The sequence below is a fragment of the Lynx canadensis genome, chromosome E2 (genome assembly GCF_007474595.2).
Source record: "Lynx canadensis isolate LIC74 chromosome E2, mLynCan4.pri.v2, whole genome shotgun sequence".
Lineage (NCBI taxonomy): Eukaryota > Metazoa > Chordata > Mammalia > Carnivora > Felidae > Lynx > Lynx canadensis.
Genome location: NC_044317.1, coordinates 43463470 through 43489667, shown reverse-complemented (window position 1 = coordinate 43489667; position 26198 = coordinate 43463470). Strand labels below are relative to the sequence as shown.

The window sequence follows — 26198 nt, the reverse complement described above, 5'->3', positions numbered from 1 at the left end:
CGGAGAGCCCGCCCCCGTCCCGGCCACCCCCGCCCCCGCCCCCGCCCACTGCCGACGTCCCCGCCCCTTCCCCAAGGGTGGGGGCGCCCCCTGCCGGGGCCCAGGGGGCGCCCGGGCTTTCGCGCAGAGGGACTGACAGATCCATAAAGCGCTGTCGAGAGAGAAAAGCACGTTTTATTGAAGTCTGGGCGGCAGAGAGGAGTCTGTGGGGGCAGGGCTGGGGAAGAGGGCAGTCCAGGTGGTGGTGGTGCTCAGGTGGTGGGTGGGGGGCGCCAGGTGCCAGGGGAATCCTGTGGGGGTGAAAAGGGTGAGGGGCAACAGAGCCCCCCAGCCATCTCATCCCACCCTTCGTCCCCTTCTCCTGCCCCCCTCCCCCAGCCTAGCCCGAGCTGCAGGACCTGGCTGGGTTCCATCGCGCCAGGTGTCTCTACCGCCTGCGGGTGGACAGACCTGAGGGGGAACACGGAGAGTTCGGGTGTCAGGAGGGGCACCCCAGCTCCCGCGGAGGGGGGAGCGACAGGGGAACTCCCGGACCTTCGCTGTCGGATCAAGTCCCTCCCTCCGCACGCCCAGAGAGGACCAGGAAAGGGGTTCTTGGAACCAGCCCCCACCCCCAAACACCCAAAGTCTCCCCCAGACTCACGGCGGATGGAGCTGCGGAAAGTTCCCTCCTCTTCATCCGGTTCCCCAGTCCTGGGAAAGGAGAGGCAGAAGGACGTGGGGATGAAAAAAGAGAGGCAGATGCTCCCAGGAGCCCCCCAGTACAGCCCTCATTTCACAGACCCCGGTACCGAGGGCCAGAGACCGGCGAGGAGCAGGCTCGGGGGCCGCCAGAAACTAGAAAATCGGGCGCACCCAGGAGCAGTTTAAGCGTGTGGCAGGACGCGCTCCAAGCGCCTCCCGGAGTGCTGGGGAAGAGACTGGAAGTTGGTGGGGGAGGGATGGCCGAAGGGCTTGAGGACAGACGGCCTGGAGACAGCCTAGGTTAGAAACCCAGAACCCTCATCTTCTAGCTGAGTGATCTCGGGCAAGTGACTTCACCTCCCTGCGCCTCGGTTTCCTCCTCGATAAAATGAGGTTGTTAACGACAGTCTCATGCAAGGGGTGTGAGGAGTAAATAACATAATACACGATAAAACAGTATCTTTCAGCACGTGGGACTAAATATTAGCTATTCTTTAAAATAACATTTAGAATTGTTTTCACACGGAGAAGGGATTCATACATTGCTTTAAATTTTTATTTAGAGATGAATCAAAGAGCTGGGAACAGGACTCTGAGCTAAACTGGGCCGCCAAGTGCGGTGATCTCATTTCGCCGTGGCTCCTTCTTTCACAGCACTTATCACGCTTTGTGATTTTATATTTGTGGGGCTGCGGGAACCCACGGCCGCCGCCCCCACTGGGCTGGGAGCTCAGCCAGGCAGGGAGGGCAGTTTAGTTAGTCGCCGTTTGGTCCCCAGGGCCTGGCTTGCGGCTTGGCACGTAGTAGGTGCTTAATACGTATTTGCCGAAGGGTCTCTGGCTGTGGGTCGAGTGGACTCCCTGCCTCACTCCCGGCGCCCTTCTGGAGCGGAAGGAGGAGAGTGAGAGCCCCGAGGGGCCTCTTACCTCTGCTGCTGGTTGAATTTGCACCGGCATCTTCTGCCTGTGGGTGGGGGTAGGAGGGCAGGGCTGAGATTCCGCTCCGGGCGGGCACCGAGCGGCGCTCGAGCGCCAGCGCCGGCTCGCGAGGGGCGGAGCCGTGGGGACAGAGGCGGGGTAGGGGCGGGGCGGGGGCGGGGTAGGGTAGGGGCGTAAACCGGGCGGGCCCGGGCAGGATGGGGGCGGGACAGAGGGCGGGGCAGGGCGGGGCGGGGACGAAACACGGCACCTGCGGGGGCTGGAGGTAGCAGGGTGGGGGTACTCACTCAGGACGATGAGGATACCCAGGATGAAGAGGATCCCGGCGATGATAAGGCCTCCGATCCGCAGGGTTTTGTAGTCTGTGGGCGGCAGGGAGGAGAGTGAGAACAGGGAGGGGAGGAGGAAGGACAGGAGAGGAGCAGAATAGGGAGGAAGGGGCAAGGAGGATCAGGGAGGAGAACAGAGAGATCAATGAGAGGAGGAAACAGATGTGGGAGGAAGAGAAGAGGGATGGGGAGAGGAGGGGGTGGGAAGGAAAAGGAAGAGGTAGGCAGGGCAGGGAGGAGGGAGGAAACAAGAAAGTAGGGGAGGATGATGGAGAGGATGAGGGGAACAGAGGGGAGAAAGGGAGATGGCCGCAGAGGATGAGCCGTAAGACATTGAGAGGTAAAAGGAGAAAGAGAATCAGAGAGACAGGGAGGGGTCAAATAGACACACGGAGACACAGACAAGGGGAGATAAAAACAAGAAGGAGTCAGCCTTCTGAGAGACAAGAGAAAGAGAGAAAAGGAGACTGACAGAGATATAAATACTGAGTCAGAGATAAAGGAAGAGAGAGACGAGGAGGAGTGGGAACAGGACCGGCAAACCCAGGCCACCCACCCTCCCAACTCCCAAGCATAGATGCCCCTCCCTCCCTCACCATAGGTGAATGGATCGTGTTCCTGTGGAGCCTCTGGAAAGAGAAAGAAGTCAAGGGTTGGATGCTTCCTGGGGCCCTGGACAGGAAGGGGCATAAAGAGACCTTTTGGGGGCCTTCCTGTCCTGGGCTGAGAGTCTGGGGACTATTGGACCCTGAACAGGCTGTCCACCCCTCTCTGGGTCTTAGCTGCCTCATCTGCACTGTCCTGGGGCAGGGGTGGGGGGGCAGGTGGTCACTTAACTGTTACAGCTTCCCGCCTCATCCCGTGTTGTCCTTGATTCTGTCCTGTGCGGGAAGTGGGGTTCCATCCCACCCTCCACCTTTGTCTGCCCTGGGCATCCTCCCCTCCCCTCCCCCACGTGAAACTTCCAATTTCCTGGTACCCCACTGACTCTGTTTAAGTTGGAGTCTCCAACTTGGTTCTCTTGAAAGGCTTCCCTCCCCTCCCTCGGGGCTGAGGTGGGTAGCGGGCTACCTACCCCAGACTCACCTGCGTTGGCCATGGCGAGGAAACCCACACAGAGAACCAAGATGTGGTGGAGAGATGCCATTGTCCTGGAGAACACCAAGGGTCAAGAAACGTGTTTCCTAGTACCCCCACCATTGGGGCTTGAACCCAAGGGGTTAAATCAGACTCCGGGGGGGGGTGTGATTCCAAAAACGTCCATCATCCAGCTTGGCCACTTTGAGAAACAGGGGCACCCCCTGCTTCATGCAGACACAGTGTCACCAAAACAAGCCACAATGGGCAGGGGTGAGACACACAGTCACAGGGGTCTCCCGGAGGCCTGGGCCGCCCTACAGCAGGTGCCAGATTCCCCACACCTACCCAATGGGAAGACTGGGATGGCTCGCCCCACCCAGACTGAGAGACAGACACACGGGGAGGGGTGAGAGACACATGCAAGGGCCCACCTGCCCTCCCACCACGGCCCTGCTGCGTCCGTGTGATATCCCAGCTCTCCTGCCCTCGGCCGCTGGCCGGCTCTCTGCCTGACCCTGGGTATAAATATCTCCCACTTCACCCTGGAGGAATTTGCCTCACACAGGCCACCATGGCAACAGCCTTCCTTCCCCCACTGGGGGGTCATTCCCAACCCTGCCAGGGTGAGGCCGGGCTGCCACACGGCTACAGGCTGCCCCTGTGGGGAAGGCCACCCCTTCTCTCTTTCTGGAAATGATGAGAACAGGGGAAAACATCCCTGTCTGCCTGCCTCTGGGTGACTTTCATAGGCAGACACCAGGCGAGTCGCATGAGGCCCAGACCAGCCAGGCTGAGAGACAGAAGACAGATGCCAGGGGCAGGGACACACACACACACACACACACACACACGCGAGCACACGAGCACACGCAGTGACAACGCCCACTCCCCAAACCTCTGGTTGGAGCAAGATGTGGGGTGGAGACAGTCACGAATACGATACTCCTCATCTGAGCCTCCCGTGCTCCCAAACAGTGACGCAATCTGACCCACACACGTGAGTGTCCCAAACCCACCCCAAGCAGGGTGCACGCTCTGCAGCAGGGGAGGGAGGAGTTGCGCCCCGCACTCCCGCTCCCGGGGAACCCCACTGTCCCCACCACGCTCCCTTCCTCTTGGGTCAGGCCTGCCTGGAAAGCCACGGGCTTGGCCACTCCTGCTCCCAAAATAGGTGGCCCAGCCAGGCGAGGGGTGAGGCCCGGAGGGGAGGGCAGGGGACGCTCACCCCAGTCAGGCTGTCCCCTGCTGAAAGAAGGCCCCCAAACGTCCGGCTGTGCCGGGGGTGAGCACTTTGGACCCCCTGGCCCAGAGCTGGACTGCGCCGCCCTCAGCGGTCTCCCCTCCCGGCCCCACCCCACCCTCACCCTCCCCAACCAGCAGCTGTAACTGGAGCCCGGGCTGGAGGGGGGCCAGGGGGCGGCCCCCAGCCCAGACCGCCCTGGCCCGCTAGGTTAACTCTCTCGGCTCAGATGGAGGAACACTACCGGCGCTGGGGACAGCTGGGGAGAGGAGGTGTCGGCAGGGAGGCCTGGACTGCAGACACACGCATGCGGGCACGCACGCACACACGCTCGCCCCAGCGCCCCGGACAGCTTCTGCCCTGCGGTGGGAGGTGTCAGTGACTTTCTGTGAGGCCCCCTGGGAATCGGGCCCAGTTGGGACCTAAGGCCGTTTGAGCCCTTAGGAGCCCGCTGACCCCTGACCCCAGGGTTCTGTGGAGACCTGGTCAGCGCCACAGGGCTATTTTGGGGGCATTTCAGTGTGTGTGTGTGTGTGTGTGTGCGTGTGTTTTCCGCTGCTGGCTGTGAGGTCCCCCAGGGGTGCACACCACACACATTCACACGCACACACAGAAACCTAAAGATCCCGTTTATCTGGGCACAAAAGCAAACAAATACACGTGTGTTCCCACATACAAACACAGAGGCAGACACACAGAGAATAACACACCCGCGGGGAAACCCAAGGACCCTCCCACACAGCCCACAACACCACCAGCCACAACAACCCTGACAGACACACTTGTGGACACACGCAACACGCACACACACACAAATGCACGCATGCACAAACAGGACATAGCTGGCCACTCGGGCACAGACGGACACGCTTATGCACTTGTGTTCGCGTACTTGGAGACACCACCCGCTGTGTGCTGATGGGCTGAACCCCCACTCTCCTGATCTCACGTGGCCCGGAGGACTCCCCGGAGAACAACACGCACGGTGTCCTCCTCACGGGCGGGCCAGCTTCACAGGCACTGGTGACGGAGAAACCCAGGATCAGCTCTGAGCTCTGCCACTCCTGGCTGTGTGACCTTGAGTGGCCCATGGATCCCCTCTGTGTCGTTTCTGCCCTATAAAATGGAGGAATCGCTAAGGTCGTACGGATAACGCCGGGCCAGGCTCGGAGGCCTCTGAAGCCCACGCCGTCTTGTCATTAACTCCATTTTAGAGATGAGCAAACCGAGGTTTAGCAAGGTGGAGCTGATTCTGCTGAGGTCCCCGGTGCTTACGGACAGAAACGGCCCCCGGCCTGGAAGAGTTAGACACGGGCCCAGACTCCGTAAGACACCAGAGCCAGGAGCCAGTGAACATGCTTATCCGCAGGCACAGACACAGCCCGCCTCAGAGGACCCAGGGGGCTTTGCGACACCCCCTCGCCCCTGTATGTCTGAGCCTCTGCCCCTCATGGCCTTGCACCCTGGGGTCACCAGCAGTCTCTGGTTAATGATAACCCTGATGTTTATGCAGCCCTGGGGAAGGCTGACAGAGGAGCAGAGAAGTGAAGCAGGGCTGGGAGCACCGGGCCAGCTCCAGCCAGTCCTTGGCTTCCCTCCTTCTCGAGGCCAACTGCTCCAGAGAGGAGCAGCTCAGCCACTTTCTAGCTGCGTGATGTTGGGCCCGTGACTTAACCTCTCTGAGGCTCAGTGTCTCCTTCTGTAAAATGGGGATAAAACAGTAGTCACCTCAGAGGGAAGTTAGGAGGACCGTCGAAAACGATCCGTGGAAAACATTTAGAACAAAGCCCGGCAGTCAGTGACACGCACCCGTTAGGTATTGTCACTGTCGCCATTGCCATTCCCCTTGTGAGCCGCAGCGAGAACCCTGGTGGCTGAGTGCTCTGTGAGTATGGATTTAGGCGTGTCTGCGTCCCCTCTGTGTCCCTGGCACGAAGTTCTTTATCTTTTCAAAGACCCCGTAAAGAAGTGTATCATCCCTACTGCACAACTGAGGCAACCGAGACCTGAAGGGCCTGGCTCAAATCACAGAGCCGTTTGGGTCCAGGACAAGCACTTGGGTCCGGAGTCCACACCCAGGCCTGCCGACCACGGCGGGGCGCCTACCCTGCGCTGACCCACGAGCGGGGGCCACGGCCTCCTTCATCTCACGGAGTGCTCTGCACACTTGGGGAGTGGGTGCCACCGACTGCCCCCCTTGACAGAGGGGAAAACTGGGGGTCAGGGAGGTCAAACGACTCGCCTGAGCCCACGCAGAACCGAGCCCACGGTCCTTCCTGAGCTGGTGCCGGTGAGCCCCCTGTCCTCCACGTCTTCCAGGCGTGTGCAGCCGTAGCCAGAGATGCCGTGTGTTTCCCTCAGGGGTGGGAGGACGGAGGTTAGGTTTAGATCTGTCCAGTGCCATGAAGCGAATCACTTAATCACTTCCTGCCTCGGTTTTCCCACCTGCAAACTGGGGATCCCACCTCACAGGGCTGTTGTGAGAACTGAGCAAATTCATGTTAAGTCAGGCAGACCGTAAGTGCTCAATGATTATTGTTACTACTCTTTCAGTTTGGGGAACACGTGTCATTTATTTCTGGATTTTGCTTATTTAATGCTAAAAGCAGAGTCCAAATGAAAACAACCAGTGTTCATGAGTTCTGGTCTCCCAAGAAAGAACACAAAAATCACGAGACAGGCCCTGGAGCCGGCTTCCGGGGCTTGAGTGCTGGCTCAGCCCCAGTCAGCAACCCAAATCGCAAATTACTTGACCTCTCTCCTCAGCGTTTGTGCCTGTAAAATAGCCATATAATAGGGTCAACCTTAGAGAGCTGTTAGCACGAGCTAGTACACTTTTAGGACAGGGCCTAGTGCAGAGCCAACGCTGAGGGAGGGGGTGGCACCATCACCATCATTCTTTGCTTGCATTGGTTCCTTATCCACGGCGGGTGGTGGGCACTCAAGGGGTTAATTTCAGGCTGGCCTGGAGGCTGTGGGTTTGGGGCAGGGCAGCGGCCCTGCCCTGTTTGGCCACCAGAGGGAGCAGCTGGGCCTTGGTGACCGCGCACATCACACCCTCCGGGAGCCAGGGGGAGGGGGCTGGCTGGGCGTGGCCAGGATGGCTCCAGCCCCCAGCTGTCTCTTCTCCCACCCCCTCGGCCTGCAGAGCCATCCGGTCCCCACCCGGGTGACATCCTCCTTACACTCCCTGAGTGGGGTGGAGTGGGAAATCTGGGGAGGGGGCTGGCTGAGAGTGGTCAGCTCCAGCCCTTTGTGGCCCCTCCCCTCCCATGGGGCCATCCAGTCCCTTCCTTAGGGCTGCTCTTCCTATGGCCTCTGACCCCCTCCTCCTTCTTACGCTGCTTTGCTGGGCGCACCCGGTGCCCAGTGAGTCCCTTTCCCAAACCTCCAAGGAGAAGGGGCGTGGGAGGAGGGGAAGAACGGGGAACTGGAAAGGGGGGTGAGAAATAAAGATAACAGACAGAGAGAGAGACACACACACAGGCCAACAGGCAGACACTCAGAGAGAGAAACAGAGATAGAGAGACAGACGGAAATAAAGAGAGAGAGTGGAAAACAGGCTAACTCCCTGAGTCAGAAATACAAAAAGGGACAGAGACAGACAGACAGGGAAAAAGAAGTAAACAGAAAATCAGACACCAAAGGGATAGGGGAAGAAAGACAGGCTGAAAGAGAGACGGAGGAAGGAGAGCGAAGCCAGGACGGGGCGTGCCAGCTGGAGGAATGGACGGTCGCCTGGCATGGGACGTGTAGTGGCCCCAGCCCACAGAGCTGGGTGGGCAGAGAGGAGCCGGGGCGCAGCGGGGGTGAGGGGGGATGGGAGGGGCAGGCGTTGTGCTGCTGCTGCTGCTGGCCGGAGCGGGCGCCGGGGTGGCCTGGAGACCACCAAAGGGAAAGTGCCCTCCGAGCTGCTCCTGCTCCAAGGATAGTGCCCTGTGTGAGGGCTCTCCAGACCTGCCCGAGAGCTTCTCCCCGACCCTGCTGTCACTGTGAGTGTCACCGCGAGGGTGAGGATGGGAATCCTGGGGCCCCAGGGCTTGGGGGCAGGGGGCCGGGCCACCGAGGACATGGCCCTTCAGGATCTTGGGAGGTGGGCAGCAAAGGATGTTGGGATGCCTCACAGGGGGCTGCTGGGATTGGGACAGGAGCGGAAGGGCAATCCCGAAGCACAGGGGCAGCGTTTGGGGCCCCAGAAGGGGGACAGCTGGAGGGAGGACTGAATGTTGCCAGGATCCTCGCCAAGTGAGGAGGGCAAATGCCTGTGTCCCTGGGATGTAAAGGAAATACATCCAGGGTTGGGGTGGCATGTCAGCGTCCCCCAGACAGGGGACGGCTCTGGGGCGGGGCTGGAGCCTGGGGGCGGTTTTCTCCTCACCCACCATCTCCCACGTCCCCAGCTCACTCGTTAGGACTGGAATCACCCAGCTGAAGGCCGGAAGCTTCCTGAGGGTGCCCACACTGCACCTGCTGTGAGTGGGGCCCAGCTGAGTGGACAACTAGCTCGAGGGAGTGGGTGGGTGTTCACGCAGGTGCGTGGGGGGGGTGCACACATACGTGTATGTGCATGTCTGTGAAAGCACCGTGTGTATGTGTGTGTGCGTGTGTGTGTGTGTGTGAGACAGTGCCCACCTGGGTTGAGGGTGGAGGCCGAGGTTAAAATGTCAGAGAGGGGGCAGCAACTCTGCAAAAATTCTTTCTTGCTCCCTTGCCAGCCTCTTCACATCCAACTCCTTCTCTGTGATTGAGGACGATGCATTTGCGGGCCTGTCCCACCTGCAGTACCTGTGAGTGAGGCCAGGGGATGGGGGCAGGGACGGGGGCTTGGTAGAGTGTGGCTCCTAGAGTGGAGGGAGGTATAGAGGCTTGCTGGCACGGGCGGGAGGGTCCGGACAAGGGTCCCTCCTGGAGGGGCAAGAGGCCTGGCGTCTTGGCAAGAAGCCTGCTCACCTCCCCTCTCTGTGCTGCAAGGTGCACAAAGGGCCTAGGGAACCCAAGGCTGTTTCTGGCCCTACCCGACTTAGGGGAGCCCGGGGAGCGGACGGAGAGGCCGGAGGCAAGGAGATGTTTCGAATTAACGGGAGACAACTCTGAGGCGGTGATGGTAGGGGTGGCGGGGAAGGCGGTACGACGACGCCGGCATTGGGCCGGTGTTGGCGATAACGGTGTTGAAGGCGATGCTGCGGCCGCTCGCGGGGAAGTGCCGGCACGAAAGAGGACCAAGGAGTGGGGATGACGTTGGCAAAGATGGCGGACCCGATGGCGATCGCGCAGGTAGCGATACTGATGATGGGGTCTGAGCGGTCGATGTTAGCGTTATCAGTGTCGTGGGTGTTGGCCATCACATATCGGTGTTGCTATTGGCGGCGGCTGTGGGTAGGATGTCGGCGTCGGCGTCGTGTGGGCGTAAGGGCGACGTGGTAGGTACTGGGCTTGGCGGGGACGACGGAGGTGCGGGTATGTGGGAAAACTGTGGCTGTAGGGGTGCTCATGGCGGGTAGAGAAGGGGGTGCTGGGGACAGTGGGGCCGTTGGTACCGGGAGCGCCTGTCCCAGTGCCAGTGCTTCTGGAAATGGTGGCAGTGGTGGTGATGGGGTGGCAGCGTTCGCTGTCAGGCTGGCCACGAGCACAGGGTTAGGCTCCTGGCTCCTGGGACTGTAGTCTGGGACCCTGGGGAGGAGAGGTTTCCCGAGAGGCGTCGGCACATTCCAGGGGCCTAGGGCTCCCATGGGGTGAGTTCCCCCCAAGCACGATGGGGCCACAGCAGGGAACCCAGGGCCTCCCGCTCACCATGCCTTCCCTCCACAGCTTCATCGAGGACAATGACATTGGCTCCATCTCTAAGAACGCTCTCAGAGGACTTCGCTCACTCACACACCTGTGCGTGCCCCCAAGGCCTCGCCCCTCTGCTCACCAGCCCGCCCTGACAGGCTCCCCCAGGCCCCATCACCCCATCACGCGGGGCATCCAGGTAGCTGGTGACGGTTCCTCCTCTCTCTCTCCTTCCACCAGGAGCCTGGCCAGTAATAATCTCGAGACCCTCCCCAGATTCCTGTTCCGAGGCCTGGAGACCCTAACTCATGTGTGAGGCTCAAGGGGGCTGGGCGGGTCGGGGAGTTGGGGAATGTTTGAGAGGGAAGCGGATTGCTGTGCCCACTTCCGGTTGACATAACTAAGTACGGCTGCAACGGTCCTCACGTATTTCCTCACTCACCTCTGGGGCCCCATCCCGAACCCTTGCCCGGGGAGGGGGCGGGGAGTGTGGCCTCCAGGGGGCGGTGGAAGCCAGGTCGCAGCCCCTCCCCGGCCTCTTGCCCCAGGGACCTCCGCGGGAACCCGATCCAGTGTGACTGCCGCGTCCTCTGGCTGCTGCAGTGGATGCCCACCGTGAATGCCAGCGTGGGGACTGGGGCCTGCGCCGGCCCCACTGCTCTGGCCCACATGCAGCTCCGCCACCTGGACCCCAAGACGTTCAAGTGCAGAGCCATAGGTGGGGGCTTTCCGGGCAGGGCGGGAGGGACAGCAGGGGTTCCAGAAGAAGGCGGGAGATCAGGGGAATGGCTGCCAGGGCTGAAGGGCTCACCTCACTCCCTGCTCTGCCGTTTCCCAGCTTGTGAGACCCTGGGCAAGCAGCATCACCTCCCTGAGCCTCAGTTTCCTCATCTGTAAAATGGAGGTAATAAACAGTGACGTAGTGAGAATTCAGTGATGTATCTGCACCTGCATCTGGTGCAGAACCTCGGATGGGAGGCCCTCCTGAATGTTCACTCTGCTGGTGTTATTAATATAAAAATGACCTTTTAAAAATACTTGCTACGATCCTTCTGCTTTCCCATAAATATATTTTGGTACCTTTACGGGTCCCGGGCACTGCAGAAGACTCAGCAGCGAGGAAGCGCAGAGGAAGGTGGAGCGTGAGAACCCAGAGCGGTCAGGGCTGGGATGGGGGAAGCCGACAGAGCTGCAGACGCCCAGAGCCAGAGCGAGGGCCGGGGAGGGCTTCCCGAAGCAGTGCGTATTTGAGCTCAGATCCGAAGGCTATAGATACAATGATCGATTATTACCATCATCTAAGTGTGAGACACGTTTTTGGTCTGTGGGACCCATAGAACCGGAGAATTTAGCTTCAGTTATCCCGCAAAGATTCACTCTGTGTCCAGCCCTGGGAGAGGCAAGGGGCACCAAGATAGGGCCCCGCCCTCAGAGCCCTGGAGGGTGAGGACGCAGGCATTAAATAAAACGTTGCAGAAATAAATGTACGCTACGCCTTGTGATAAACACAGGGAGTGGTGAGGGAGATTAAGTGAGGGGGGCGGTCCTACCTTCCATGGGGCATTGATTGGAGAAGGCTTTTCTGGAGAGGCGGCTTCAGATCCAGAAGAGTGCTGTAGACAGAGGGGACAGCATGTGCAATGGCCCTGAGGCAGCAGAGAGTTTGTCCTGCTTGAGGGTCACAGGCAGGCAGTGTCCCGGGGAGTGAGTGCAGGAAAGGACACAGGTGACACTGAAGGCTGCAGGGGCCTCACTGTGTACGACTTTGAAAGCCACAGAGAGCAGAGTGGCCTTTATCCTGATGGCCGTGGGAAGCCGTGGAGGGCTTGGAGCAGGGGGTGATGACAGGATGGACGTTTTTAAGAGAGCCACCTTTGGGTGGGCATCCTTGGTGGTTTCGTTCATTGCTTCAACCCTGGTACCTGGAGACAGGGCCTGGCACATAGAGTGATGTATTAGAACCTGGAGTCTACCGCCGGGCCCGTCCACCACCGCGCTGGGCGACCTTGGCGCATCACGACCAAAGCTAGGCTGCTTACCATGAATTAGAGAAGAGAGGAGGGACTGAGGTGAGCAGTCCAGGGCGTGGGACAGCCTCTGGGTGTTGTCCTGGCTTTCACGATTGAAAGTGAGTTATGGCACGTCCACGTGCCGGGTCACGGGGAGAAGGGGAAAGGGACCGAGTCCGGGACGAGCCGTTGCCAAACAAGTGAGGCGACCGTTACCCCCATCGCTTGGCTCTTTTTCCCTTGGAAACCTGGTGTGGACAGGGCCACGCCTCATCTCAGGAGGGAGGTGTCGGGGGAGTGCTGAGACAAGGTGGCCTCTACCTGGGCAGTTTTGTGCTCCAGTCCGATTTCATGGAAGATGGCAAGGATGGATTGTGCCGGACGGTCCCGTGCCTGCCTCTCGGCCCGTTTCCTCATCTGTAAAACGGCTATGATGAAATGTCCCTCACAGGGATCTTGTGGAGTTAAATGAATCGATAAATACGTTGTCTCTAAGCAGTTATTTGATGATGTCATGCAGCTTAGAAAACACAGTATGACCGTGTTGCTGTGACTTAATTCGTCTATAGATCAAAAGATTCGCTATCCGTCCCTTTGAGGTGCACACCCCTCATTTCAGAGATGTGGAAACCGAGGCTCAGCGATGAGGGCCCTCGGGGTCCCCCGTGCCTCCCTGACTCTCTCCTGCCACCCCCAGAGCTGTCCTGGTTCCAGACGGTCGGGGAGGCGGCGCTGGGCGTGGAGTCCTTCTCCTACCAGGGGGAGCCCCACATCGTCCTGGCACAGCCGTTTGCAGGCCGTTGTCTGATCCTCACCTGGGACTACAGCCTGCAGCGTTTCCGGCCCGAGGAAGAGCTGTCCGGTGAGCACCCCCCTCGCATCCTCCCGCCTGTCCCCGTAGCCTGCCGGGTGGGGTGGGGGGGGGAGACCCCGACCTGCCTGGCTGGCCTGACCGCCCCTCCTGCTCCCCGACCCCCCCACAGCGCCCTCGGTGGTGTCCTGCAAGCCACTGGTGCTGGGCCCGAGCCTCTTCGTGCTGGCCGCCCGCCTGTGGGGTGGCTCGCAGCTGTGGGCCCGGCCCGGCCCCGGCCTGCGCCTGGCCCCCACACAGGCCCTGGCCCCACGACGGCTGCTGCGGCCCAATGACGCCGAGCTCCTGTGGCTGGACGGGCAGCCCTGCTTCGTGGTGGCCGACGCCTCCAAGGCGGGCAGCACCACGCTGCTGTGCCGGGACGGGCCCGGCTTCTACCCTCGCCAGAGCCTGCACGCCTGGCACCGGGACACGGATGCCGAGGCCCTCGAGCTGGACGGCCGGCCCCACCTGCTGCTGGCCTCTGCCTCACAGCGGCCCGTGCTCTTCCACTGGCTCGGGGGCCGCTTCGAGAGGCGCACAGACATCCCCGAGGCTGAGGACGTCTATGCCACGCGTCACTTCCAGGCCGGCGGGGACGTGTTCCTGTGCCTGACACGCTACATCGGGGACTCCATGGTGAGGCTGGGCCCCTCAGGTGGGGCAGGCAGCGGAGGCCACAAGCCAGACCCGACCTGCGGCCCCCCTCGGGGCTGGTCTTTCAGCACGGACCCCACCTTGCACACCGGCCTTGAGACTGACCTGACCTCTCAGGCTGACCTTCGAACTCTGACCCCACCTAGTGTTCTGATCTTTGAACTCTGGCCGCCCTGACACTGACTCCAAGACAGTGACCCCTCAGGCTGGCTCCCCATAAGCCACTCCCTGTCCCCCGACATTGACACTGGCCCCACGATTCTAATTCTACCGCCAGACTCCGGCTCCGTAACTCTGACACGCTCCAAACTCCCACTTGACCACAATCACCGCACTCTGAGTCTCCGGGGCTGATGGCCCACCCCCTCCAGCATTCTCATTCTGGGGTGAGATACCGCCAGGCAGAGCCTAGAAGGCACTGATCTGACTCAGGTGTCCCCAGGACACGTGTGGGGAACAGACTGTGGGTGTAGGGATGGAGGGGGGGAGACCAGGGAAGAGCCTGGCGTCATGGTCCAGGAGGGAAGTGACTGCGCCCGGGCCGGAGTGCAGCCAGAGGAGATGGGAGAGATATATCCCATCGTGGGTAAAGCTGACCGACTCTGTGTGGGGCGTGAGGGGGAGAGAGGGGCCAAGGATGACTTCAGGTTTGTGGCCCGAGCAGCTGGGTGGTGACACGTGTGAAGGTAAGAAAGCTGCAGGAGTTTGGGGACCTACAGGCCTGTCTCCAGGCTGTCCCAAGTGCTCGGAAGGGCTGCAGGCCTGGCCCTCCTGGACCCCAGGCCCTAACTAGTGGCCACACTTCACAGGTCATGCGCTGGGACGGCTCCATGTTCCGCCTGCTGCAGCGACTGCCCTCGCGTGGTGCCCACGTCTTCCAGCCGCTGCTCATCGCCAGGGACCAGCTGGCTATCCTGGGCAGCGACTTTGCCTTCAGTCAGGTCTTGCGTCTTGAGCCTGACAAAGGGCTCCTGGAGCCGCTGCAGGAGCTGGGGCCCCCAGCCTTGGTGGCCCCCCGTGCCTTTGCTCACATCACCGTGGCCGGCAGACGCTTCCTCTTCGCCGCTTGCTTCAAGGGCCCCACACAGATCTACCAGCATCACGAGCTAGACCTCAGTGCCTGAAACGCGAGGGGACCTTGAGACCTTGGACACGGCTCGGAGGGGAGGGGGCACTGGCGCGGGGAGTCCCAGGCCTCTGGACGCTCACTTGAACGGCCTCCTGGCCCTACCCGGGGTGATGGTATCTGTGAGGTACCGACCACAGGCCGAGTTCAAGACAAGGGCCTTGAACTTCCAGTCTGAAGCAACATCTCAGCCCGTGGCACACGCTCCGACCAAGCATGACTTGGGGGCTCGGGCTAGGGCACTGCAAGAAGCTGGGGTACCGAATCCATGGTGGGGGCGATGTGCAGAACTCCATGAGGTCTGGAAGAGCCCCCTCAAGCCCACTCCCCTCCTGCTCCCTCTGAAAGTACTGAGGCGGAGAGAGCTTTCCTTTCCCTCTAAACTCATTCTGGCCAATCTCTTTTAGTGCCCGCCTCCGTGACGTCATCAGTCGCTGGGCCGGTTTCCCCCGCCCGGGCCTGCTAACTTCCTCTGCTGCTTTGTGCGCATGCCTCCTGCCCAGGCGGAAGCCCAGCGTGTTGGCCCTCTTGCGCCTGCGCAAGAAATAGGTGGGAAAGTAGGTGTTGTGGCTGGAGCCCCCGCTACCCTTTCTCTGGAGAGGACGGGAAGTGTATAAGCTCAATAAACACGCTGTGCACCTGCCTCACCCATTATGGGATCTTTGGAAGAAGGTGTCTCTTGGGTGGCATGCGGGGGAGAGCGGAGGAGTGGTATCCCAGGAGCAGTGTTATGGAGGGGAGAGGTCACGGGGTGCATTTTGGCTGCCCCTGCTGCTTTTTCGCAAGCCCCATGAGTGTGGGCTCATGATTATGGGGGGCCTCGTGGGATGTTTGAAGGAAATAGGGCATGACGAAGGGACAAATCGCTGGTTTATTGTGGATCTCTTCTTTGGGTCATGTCTCAGGGCATCGTAGGAGATGGTTTTAGGTGTTTTGAAGGGTTTTAGGCGTTACATGGGGTGGCCCTTGGGGACATTTTGGAGATCTTTTTGGGTATTGGGGAGTCTCAAGGGAGTTTGAGGCTCCTCGGAGGTTCTCACGCCATGTGGCCACTATATATTATTAGTCTCATGGGGAATTATTTAGAGAACTCACAGGGACAGTTGGGTACTAGGAAGAGTTTTCTATAATCAAGTGGGGTCCCAGAGGTGAGTGGGGGGGGGTCATGGGGTCTTTCTATTCTAATCATAATCTATGTGACTCCTCATATTGTGATAGGAAGATCCACATCCTTGTTTTCCTGGGATGGTCTCAATGTCCCAGCATTCCATCTGGTTAGAGCGCCCTTTCACTCCCCAGAGTGTCCACCATTTGGCTACTAGAAAATTTTAAATTGCACCCGTGACGCCCCCAGCCTTGGGAGGCAGAGGGCAGACCTCATGCCATTCACCAGGCCTTTGGGTTTTTCCCAACAGAGAGATGATGGCCAGCTTCTGTGCCAGCTGCCAGTGAAGGCCCATCCCAACGTAGGGAGTCTTGAGGCTGCTTGGGCAGGAGACACGATCAACTTTTAGGTTAAAAATCGAACAGAAAGACACCCCACCCCCACCCCCAGTGAGAGGTGAGATGAGACCCTGGCAAGGCGGTCTGAGGAGAGGAGGGAGACTTCCATCCTGGAGTCCAAGCTCCCATGCAGAGCCAAGACTTGGGGGAAGAGAAGGGACGTCCATGTCCTTTTGGTCGATCCATCCTCAACAGTTATGGGCAGAGCCTGGGAGAGATGACGGGTCAGCTTGTGAATGCACATGGAGTTTTCTCCCCAAGGCACGTGCACACACGTGCACACTCACCCACGCCTCACATCCTGTGTTCCCCTCACCCCACGCTGGTCCTGTCTTACCTGGAGTGATGAGAGGAGGGGCGTCCCCTGGATGGTGACTAGGGAAAGAAAAGTGGTGAAATCAGTATCCACTCCCTTGTCCTCTCAAGGCTAGAAGATTCTCAGCTTGCCCTGACAGCTTCCTGGCTATTTTTCCAATGCTGGTTGTAACATTCCAGGGACCAAAGCTTTTCAGGATTTGGGGCCCTCTGAAGATTATCAGCTCTGAAGAATAAACCCGGAAAAATCTTAGTGGCGCAAATTCTCCAGGGCAGCGCCGGGAGGCCTCTTTCTGCGAGATTTAGCTCCTTCCACCAGTGAAAGGTGTCTGTTCAGCGTGAGCCGGGCACACGGGAAACCCGTCTTACCTGGGCTTCTGGCTGAACTTGCACTTGCATTTCCCACCTGTTGGGGAGAGGGGATGGTTGGGAGAGAGGACCCGGGCCCACAGCCCTGCCCTGCCAGCCCGGCCACCAGCGTCCCCACTCACTCATGAGGACAATGATGCCGATGGTGCACAGAACCCCAGCACAGATGAGTCCACCGATCCGGAGTCTGTGCCAGTCTAGGAGAAACCCAGAGGGGGTCGTCAGTGCCTGCCCCTCCATCAAACCCCCATCTATCCAACAAGTAAGTATTGGGCACCTATGGCGGGCAGGGAGCCGGGGATACGGAGTGAACAGACAGCCCCCCAGCCCTCCTGTGCTCACATTCCCTTTTACACACAAACAAGCGATAAGAGATTCAATGGAAGGTCAGGTGAAGATAAGCTTTCTGAAGACAAATAAGCAGGGCCAGGGGACAAAAAGTCAGAGGCCCAGCGTGGTCAGGGAAGGCTTCTCCGAGCAGAGACCCGGGGAGGTGAGGCAGGGGGCCGTGGCGAAGGGATCGGAAGGTACAAAGGTCTGGAGGTCTGGAGTGTGTCTGCCGTGCCTGAGAGACAGCGGGGAGGCCACCGCATAGCTCGCCTCCTTCAGGCAGTTTTTGCAAGACAACCCTCCCCCCTGCCGTTGACTTGAACCCTAACAACGGCTTCCGGTGAACTGTCCTGGCTTCCTGTGTGTCTGTCCTGCCGGAAGAGAACCTTCGCAGGGACCAGATTGGCCTCGCTCATTCCTTTATTCCTTTATTCTATGGTGTTGACTGTTCAGTGCCCCACTCCTCGCCCCTTCCTATCCTCACCCTTGTTTCGCCCACATCAGACCCTCACCCAACCTAGGTGGGCCCCTTGGCACAAAATAGTAGGTGGGGGTGGGGAGGCTCCGGAGAGAGGGGTGCAAGCTCTCACCATAGTAGAAAGGACTGTTTTTATCTGCAAGAAAAGAAAAAAGAACGTGAATCCAGGACAACAGCCAAAATGCAGGGGTGCGGGGAGGGGCGGAATTTGGGGGTGACCCTGGTGGAAGGGTCCAGTCTGACTCACCTTCTGGGTCGTTGGCGTCCAGGGCAGGCAGGCCTGCTGGGAGAAGCGGGAAGGACAGGGGATGGCGGTGCCAGCCTCAGTAAACTGCCGGGCAGAGCCACAGAGCCTCAGGGGCCTCGAGATAGGGTCCCCTGGCAGACAGTTCCCCTCCTGCGGGCACAGGCGTCCGGCCCCCACTGGCTGCCCCTGCACCTCTCACCTCGGAGGTGTGGACTTGCCCCCGAGCCCCAAGCCTGTGAGCCCTGCCGGCACTTTGCCTCCTAAAATCGGTTTTAATCTGGGCGGCTTTAGGCCACTCTTTGGCCTGGTGTTTCCAGACACCTGCTAATCCACGCCTCCTGCAGAAATGGAACAACATTCTTTTTTTTTTTTTTAATTTTTTTTATGTTTATTTTTGAGAGAGAGAGAGAGAGAGAGACATGAACAGGGGAGGGACAGAGAGAGGGAGACAGAAGATCAGAAGCTGGCTCTGTGCTGAGAGCAGCGAGCCCGATGCAGGGCTCGAACTCATGAACTGTGAGATCCTAACCTGAGCTGAAGTCGAACGCTTAGCTGGCTGAGCCGCCCAGTGCCCCGTGGAGCAACATTCTTATCAACTTATCAAGATGACAGATGGCATCGGTTCCCGGTCATTCTCACAGCCTCATCCACACCCCACCCGTTCTGGTGTTTGCTCGGCACTTCCTTTTAAAGCAAATCACTAATTATAAGCTTAACTCACTTTACTCAAAAGTGCAGCTTTCTATTACTACCCTGGATGGAATGCCAATCTTGCCCGATGTGAGGGATAAAAAAATACCAGAAAAGCAAAGGACTAGGATTATATTCGGGCTAGAAGCAGTGGGCCACCTGAGCTCTGGGCCTAAGCTCTGTTCTTTCTTTGTGAAAAGGAGATTAACAATTTTTAATTATATTTAAAGCACAAATGCAATGTGCTTACTCTGCACTGGGCCCTGTTCTAACTGCTTTTCTTTCTTTCTTTTTTTAAAAAACTTTTTTTTTTAATGTGTATTTATTTTTGACAGAGAGAGAGAGACAGAACATGAATGGGGGAGGGGCAGAGAGAGAGGGAGACACAGAATCCGAAACAGGCTCCAGGCTCTGAGCCATCAGCCCAGAGCCCGACGCGGGGCTCGAACTCACGGACCGCGAGATCGTGACCTGAGCAGAAGTCGGACACTCAACCGACTGAGCCACCCAGGTGCCCCATCTAACTGCTTTTCAAGTACTAACTTGTGAAATGACTATTAAGTGCATACCATTATTGTTTCCATTTTTACACTGGGGAAACTGAGGCACAAAGGATTTCCGTAACTGCCGCATACACGAAGCTCCCAGTCATCTCTTGTACTAGTGTTAGGGAGGTGTTAAAGACACAGTACACAGGGCTGAGCCTTCTCCTCCCTCGAGAGGGTGACTTTGTAGCTGTGTGAGCCTCTGCTTTAAGAGGTCCTGTCTTTGTATGTCCCTTGAAGTCACCAGTGTGGCACTTCTTACCCTCAAGGAGATGCTGTCCTGGTAGTCCCTACCCCACAAGGGAGGCGGAAAGCATGAGAGGGACACACGTGGAACTTGGCCACCACTCAACAGAGGGGTTTGGGGAAAAGGCAGTCCCGGAGATGGGTACTCACCTGTCAGGAGGATGAGCAGGCTTAGGGTCACCTCTCGCATGTCCGCGTCCAGCTGGCCTGGAGGGGTGGGGGCGGATGGGGAGGGTCCAACTTGAGCAGGGCTGCGGGCTGCCAGACAGGTGCCTCTGGTTCCCAATCCTCTCCTACTCTGCCCCCACCCGGGGTACGCAGCTCGCCCCAGGGCAGGAAGGCTGGCATTAAAACCCACTCACTGGCTGGGAGGTAAGTGCAGGGGGGGTGGGTGACGACGCGGACCTGGCGAGGGACCACAGTAACAACTCACTGGACACAAACTTGGGGCTTGAAGCGAATTGCCCTGGCGACCAAACGAGGGAGGTGCTGCCTGCCGTTATCCCCATCTTACGGATGGGGAAACTGAGAAACTGAAAGCTGGAAGTGGGTGCGTAGGGTCAGCCCGGCGGGGAGCGGGACTTAAAGCAGCCTGGCTCTGCAGAGGCTGCTCGTCACTCAGGACTCTCAGGGCCTCGGGGTGTTTTGGGAAACGGGACGTTGGGAGCCAGGTGGCAAGAGGCCCGGTTCCCGGGTGTGTCTGCCACAGGACAGCTCGGAGCCTGCCTGCCCTGCCCAGACTCTGCAGACCTCGGGCTGGGCCAGGGCCGGGGCCCGGCCGGCTCCTCAGGCAGCTCGGGGCGAGGCGTGGGCAAGGGAGAACCGGAGGCTGGGGCGGGCGTGGGGCACAGAGCAGAGACGAGTCATCTGGCTGCAGCCCCGGGCCCGTCTTCTGCCCCCCACCTCGTTTCTGCCCCTGCCCCGGCCCCAGGCTCTGTCAGGCTCCTCCTGGCAGCCTTATTTCCTCCCTCCCCAGGTAGGCCTGCCCAGCAAGAAGAACCCCCCCATCCCCTTCCTGGTCTGGCATCAGCCCACCCTCCCCGCATCCTCAGTGCCCGAGATAAGCCCCCGTGCGTCGCCCGGCCCCCTCCCTGCCCCTGCCCCCCTGCCACAAGCACCCACTGTCAAAACGTTGATAGCAAGAGCAAGCACGTCCTCTGACCCACCCTGTGCTGGGCACTGCCCGTGACCTTGCTGTGTGTTCACCCATTTCACCGCCACCACCCCCCCTCCACCGCCAGAAACCCCGGAGGCGATCTCTTCTATCCTCCATTTCACCCATCGCAAAACACATGCCCTCGCTAAGCCTGGCGAAAAGCCTTTTGACCTTCCCTGCTGTGTCCCCGCGACTCCCGTCCACAGCTGAAGAGAGCGAGCCCGTCTCTCCATACCATGGAAACCCCAGTCCGTGTTCCTTTCTGTTTCTTGCCCAGACTCCTCCCCGGTCCTGTGCACTCAGGTCCTGGGAATCCTCCCAGCCATTCGTCCTTCAGGGTGGACTCGTGGTTTTAGTCTGAGCGCCCATTTCTTGCAGGAAGGGGGTCTGTGGCTTTGGGAAGCATTGCTATGGCATTTAGGGCCCCACACGTTTGGGGAGAAGAGCTGGAGTGGGTGTGTGGGCAGGACGGCCCGTGGGTCCTCGCCAAGCTACCTGGCGAGGCTTCGTCACCCCGAGATGGTGCTAATACTAGTAATAACAGCTAGTGCTGGCTGGGGGCCTGGGTGGCTCAGCCGGTTGAGCGTCCGACTCTTGATTCCGGCTCACGCCATGATCTCGCGGTTGGTGAGTTCAAGCCCCGCATGGGGCTCTGGGCTGACAACACAGAGCCTGCTCAGGATTTTCTCTCTCTCTCTGCCCCTTCCCCCCCAAATAAATAAACAAACTTGAAAAAAAAAAAAAAAGAGCTAATGCTTAATTGTTTACCCCATGCCAGGCACTGTTTCAGTTCTTTGCATTTATTCACTTACATAATCTTCGCGGCTTGATGAAGTTGGCACTGTGGTTACCCCCCGTTGCTGTCACAACCCCGTAACCCCTGCTAACTCAGCTTAATGCTGCATGCCGTCCCCCAGGACCCAGAGTCCCAGCTCTGAAGCCTCTGTCCATGGAATTCACCACGTCCCCCTGGCCGCGAGGGCTCTGTTTCTCCCCGTCTCGGGCACCTCTCAGCATCCCTGGCACAGGGGGGATGGATGAGGGATCCTAGCGGCACCCCAGCCCCTGGGCGACATTTCCGGCCTGGCCCTCCCACGGTGCAGGCCGCTGGGAGCTGGTGTCTGGGCACCTGCCCAGACTGTTGTTGGAAGAGGCTTGTGAGCCGCTCCCGAACTGGTTGGTGTCGGTGTGAAGGCTCAGAGAGGAGGGCAGCCTGCAGGTGGAGGCTCTCCCCACCCCTCTCTGCTCCTTTCCCGCCCTGCGGGCCCAACACGGGGTCCAGGGCCGTTTCTACCAGCCGCCTTGTGCTATCCCCTCTGTTCCTCCATGACGGTGGCCAAGCCCTTCGAGCCTGACGACTCCCTCACCTCCCCGAAATTTCCTACCAACTCCCCATTTTACAGCTTCCCCAGGAAGCCACCATCTCCTCTTCCAGGAGGCCTTCAGGATCCACACATCCCCAATCCCCAGACATCCGAGTCCATCCACTCTGCTACCCTCAATCCGCCCTGACCCACCTGGATACTCCAGTCCTCCCCGGCACCCCTCTGCAACCCTATCCACCCAGATACCCCTAATCCAGATGCTTCTGGTCAACTCGGCCACCCCCGATCTACCCAGTCACCCCGATCCCACGTGTGGGCCTTACCCTCATCCCAGCTGGCTCACCCAGCCCCCGGAAGGGAGAATGATGGGGGTGGGGTGGGGTGGGGATCACGTTAACGGAAGGGGCTTTCTCTAATCTGCTGCCCCCTTGCCCCCCAGAAAAGATTCTTGAAGGGAGGTTCTAGAGTCTTTAACGAGGTAAGTGGAGGGAGGGGCAGGGATAGTTTGGGCGCAGAGCCAAGAGGCTGTTGGAAGGAGGGGACCCCAGCCGCTCACCTGTGTGGCTCCCCAGGCTGCTTGGAAAGTTCCAGGAGAGAAGGGAGAGAATGGGGCTGCTAAGCCTGAGTCCTGCCTTTATCCGCAGCTGCCCCGCCCTAAGCAAACCTGGGCAGGTAGAGAACAAGTTGGACTCCCTAAAGCTCAGGGGCTCTCTCACCCCATTCCTGCTCTTAAAGAGACAGTTCCCACACCCTTCTCCCCTACCACTAATGCCGGGGAGCTCCCCGCGGTCCCCAAGTTCACGGCAGCCTCAGGTGCGGCAAAGGGAGAATAGGATGGGCTGGAATTCTGCCCCTCACATCAGGGGAGGGGTTTTCTTTAATCTCTTGCCCCTGTGAAAAGCACCTGGCAGGAAGAAGGTTGGGGTCTTTAAAGGCAGAGCTTCCGTCCTGCAGCATGGTGGGGGAAGGCCCTGCACTGGGGTCCTAATCTAATTTCTTTTACTTAAGATTGTGTGCTGTGCTTGCGGGCAATCGCAGGATAGCTAGAGTCCCCTTCCAGACCACTTCTCGCTTTTGACAACTCGAGGGCCAGCAGAAGATGCTGATGTGACCAAGGTCATGAGGTGGGGGTGGGGGCGGGGTGGGGGCTGTTGGGCTTTAGACCATGGCCTCTTCCTCGTCACGTCCATCATGCCTGAGAGAGCCTGGGAACTGGTTTCTGAGCACCAAGCAGGCCTTCCTAGCTCAGACCTTCCCAAGGGCGCAGGGAGTCAGATGCCCGGGTCTACGCAGTGGGTGTTGGGGTGGAGGCTGCCTCCCACTCCGGATAAGGCCATTGCACTGTGCAAGGCTTCCTTCCGCTCCCTCCTCCCTCTCCTGCCCCTCCTCCTCGTGGCATTCCTTCTGGCTGGGGTCTGTGTGGGCCCCCACACGGTCCTCGTTGGGGTGCCCCCTCCCCCCAATTCTCTGCCTTTTTAGACAGAGGGACTTTTGTCCGGGGGCTGGATGGAGAACAAGGCGCCTTTGAGTGGCTGGCGGAGGATTGGGGTCATGGGGAGGGGCAGGGCCAGGAAAGGGTGGCCCTGCACTGGCCACCAGCTGGACTCCGGGCGACCCCCAACACCATCTCGGGGGTGGAGAGGAGGGCTGCGGGAGCCAGGCCAGGGAGAGTGTGGAGCACAGGACGGGGAAAGGGGGCTTCCGAGGTCAAGGCTCTGCTGGGGGTTGTCTGCCCAGGCCAGGGAGAAAGGGCCCCCCACTTCCTAACAGGGAGGCACGGAGAGGCAAGGAAGGCACGCCCAGACACATGCTTTCTTTATGTGGCTCCCTCAGGCCATTTTTCAACCCCAGGCCCTAGACTAGGACACGGCCTCCCCCGACTCCCGTTAAGAAGGGACCAGTCCCTTCAGGGAGTGGAGGAGGCACTCAGGGTGGATCTCCGTTCAAGTGGGAAGTTCAGGGGGGAGACGGAAACAGTGTTAAAGGGGGGCCTGCCGGGGAGGATCCCGGTCCAGCTAAGGGGGTCTTTGGGGGAAGATAGCATCTCTTGCTCAGACATTTCAAATTACGGCGTCCCGGGGAAGACCCCTTTGATGGTCTTGGGAGTTGAGTGGTGTCTCCCTCTGCTGGGAAGTCCAAGAACTGCAGGCATCCGAAGGCGAGAAGGGGCGAGCGCTCGGTGGTAGCTGGGGTGTCCTTCCCTGCGCCAGAGTCCGTATTCAGTTGCCAAAGGGACCCGGCAAGAATCGTGAACGAGTGAAGCAGGACAGGCAGGAGACCGTAAGGCACGCTGGCCACCCGGCAAATGGGAGAACTCCTGTCCTGTTTAAAAGGCAGCCGCATGGAGACAGACGGAAGTGTCTCCCAGACCCCTCGCTGAGGGAAAAACAGCAGGATGTATAGAATTTGCTACCATTTGTGAAGGAGGGAAGAATGCCTACCCTTGTTCATCTTTGGAGGCTGACACCCGTGGTTGCTCCTGGGGAGGAGGGGTGAGAGGCCAGGGGGTGGGGCGGAGGGAGACTCCCTCTCCACCTTTGGAATTTTATATTCGAAAAATACCCTACTTCAAAAAAAGTCTAATGAAAAGTATTAAAGGATAGTGTCTACACAGTCCCAGCCAATTGCTGCTATATGTTCCATCAGTGTCAGAAACCTGAATCTTTATACAGAATTCCCAATATTAAAAGTTGGTTTGGGGGCATCTAGCTGGCTCAGTGGGTAGAACAAGTGATTCTTGATCTTAGGGTCGTGGGTTCGAGCCCGACGCTGGGTGTAGAGATTACTTGCTAAAAAAAGTTGGGTCAGATTTTTTTTAAAATTATGCAGGTTTAAGGGGCGCCTGGGTGGTTCAGTCGGTTGAGCGGCCGACTTCAGCTCGGGTCATGATCTCGCCGGCCGTGAGTTCGAGCCCCGCGTCAGGCTCTGTGCGGACGGCTCAGAGCCTGGAGCCTGTTTCAGATTCTGCGTCTCCCTCTCTCTGACCCTCCCCCGTTCATGCTCTGTCTCTCTCTGTCTCAAAAATAAATAAACGTTAAAAAAATAAATAAAATAAATAAAAAATTATGCAGGTTTAAAAAATTACAGAAGTCCAACAAAACACATCACATCTAAGGACTGGGTTCCGCCTGGAGAATCAACTTCTGCCAGCTTTATTTCCTGAATCTTTCATCTTGGTGGCCTTGCATTCAGATATACAGACGTTTATGGGGTTTTACCCAACCCAGGCCGACCATAACTTCCCCCTAGGGTTGGACCAGAACGTGTCATATCCATGCGTGTGTTGGCCTGAGGCTGGGGCTTCTGACTTGAGACCCCCATGTGGATGCGTGAAGGTGCACACAATGACACTCGCGGGGGTGGGGGGGTCAGTAGTGGGTGCAGCTCCTTGCATCCTATTGGGGGTTGGATCTCTTTTGGGGTATCTTCTAGGCCAACTTGACTTCAATCATATCTAAAGTCTCTCTCTCTCTCTCTCTCTCTCTCATGTATGTATGTAATACATACATATAAATGTATGTTTATATAATCTTTTATAACTAAATATGTGTTATATTTATTTTTATAGAGAGAAAAAAGTCATCCGAAACATTTCCCCCTCATTTTGCTTTTGACATCACTTGGCCCTACAGAGTCTGCTGAAGCTGTGATTGGCTGTGATTTCTCAGTACCCTAGGAATTCTTGCAACATGAGAAAAATCAAGCCTATACATAGCTTCTGAACATCACAAGGTTTTCAGGAATGCCGAATGAAAGTAAAAAATCAAAGCCACGGGGTGGTAAGCAGCTTTATTAATTTTGGTTTTGCCATTTGCTTTTGATGTTCAGGAGGGCCCAAGCCCAACGGTTGTACATGTTTCCTTTGGTTCCCAAAGTGTTGCAGAAACTAACAGTTGCCGACATTTAAAGATCCGGATGTTTCCAACACAATAAGCTGCATTTCCAGCTTCTCGTGGAAGACATGGCCTAACCGGGCCCGCATTCCCACTTGGCAGCCGGGGCTGCAGGGGCCGGTCCATCTCTCCGGGGTGACCCAGGCCCCATATCCCCCTGGTTTGAGGCTTCACGGGAAAGTATGTAGGAGAGGGAGACCCACCTCCCATCTCAGACCTGCTTCCGCCTTCGGGGCCACCATTACAGCACAGACCCTGGACAGAGGCAGCCCAGGACGGATCGGGCGTGGTTCATGCAGGAAGGACCCCTGAACTGTCATCCCGAATCTGCCCAGGGCGAGGAGAAAAGGCAAAAGCAAAGACGAGCTTGGTCGTGCTTTGTGACTTCCCCCTGGAAAGGCGTTGAGGAGTCTTTC

General features: G+C 58.6%; 3 protein-coding genes across 4 annotated transcripts; 1 reads left to right on the top strand and 2 right to left on the bottom strand.

Moving 5' to 3' along the window:
- Positions 1-154: 154 nt before the first annotated feature.
- On the bottom strand, positions 155-4004 carry FXYD1 (FXYD domain containing ion transport regulator 1). The gene is made up of 7 exons (XM_030299812.3): positions 3927-4004; positions 3038-3102; positions 2548-2580; positions 1910-1984; positions 1611-1647; positions 644-693; positions 155-450 (listed from the first exon to the last, which is right to left on the bottom strand). The coding sequence occupies exons 2-7, from the start codon at positions 3096-3098 to the stop codon at positions 428-430; spliced, it is 279 nt and encodes a 92-aa protein (XP_030155672.3). The 5' UTR covers positions 3099-3102; positions 3927-4004; the 3' UTR covers positions 155-427.
- A 4080-nt stretch (positions 4005-8084) lies between these two features.
- LGI4 (leucine rich repeat LGI family member 4) lies at positions 8085-15328 on the top strand. Of its 2 annotated transcripts, XM_030299219.1 has the most exons (9): positions 8085-8263; positions 8672-8743; positions 8987-9058; positions 10080-10151; positions 10284-10355; positions 10592-10761; positions 12750-12914; positions 13036-13541; positions 14369-15328. In XM_030299219.1, exons 1-9 carry the CDS (start codon positions 8091-8093, stop codon positions 14681-14683), a joined length of 1617 nt encoding a protein of 538 aa, XP_030155079.1. In that variant the 5' UTR covers positions 8085-8090; the 3' UTR covers positions 14684-15328. The 2 variants fall into 2 exon arrangements, with proteins under 2 accessions (XP_030155079.1, XP_030155081.1); XM_030299221.1 differs by lacking the exon at positions 10592-10761 and having other exon boundaries at positions 12622-12914.
- Positions 15329-15537: 209 nt separating this feature from the next.
- On the bottom strand, positions 15538-22532 carry FXYD3 (FXYD domain containing ion transport regulator 3). The gene is given in 8 exon segments (XM_032591474.1): positions 15538-16396; positions 16526-16563; positions 16873-16986; positions 16988-17069; positions 17793-17816; positions 17928-17960; positions 19559-19615; positions 22446-22532. Coding segments are annotated over 7 exon segments (351 nt in total). The 5' UTR covers positions 19599-19615; positions 22446-22532; the 3' UTR covers positions 15538-16376.
- Positions 22533-26198: the final 3666 nt, after the last annotated feature.

Coding starts and splice junctions, on each gene's coding strand:
- FXYD1 (XM_030299812.3), bottom strand. CDS start 3,098: ATGGCATCTCTCCACCACATCTTGGTTCTCTGTGTGGGTTTCCTCGCC. Junction 2,581..3,037: donor CCTCGCCATGGCCAACGCAG/GTGAGTCTGGGG, acceptor TTCTCTTTCCAG/AGGCTCCACAGGAACACGAT. Junction 694..1,610: donor AAATTCAACCAGCAGCAGAG/GTAAGAGGCCCC, acceptor CTCCTTTCCCAG/GACTGGGGAACCGGATGAAG.
- LGI4 (XM_030299219.1), top strand. CDS start 8,091: ATGGGAGGGGCAGGCGTTGTGCTGCTGCTGCTGCTGGCCGGAGCGGGC. Junction 8,744..8,986: donor GTGCCCACACTGCACCTGCT/GTGAGTGGGGCC, acceptor CTCCCTTGCCAG/CCTCTTCACATCCAACTCCT. Junction 9,059..10,079: donor CTGTCCCACCTGCAGTACCT/GTGAGTGAGGCC, acceptor TTCCCTCCACAG/CTTCATCGAGGACAATGACA.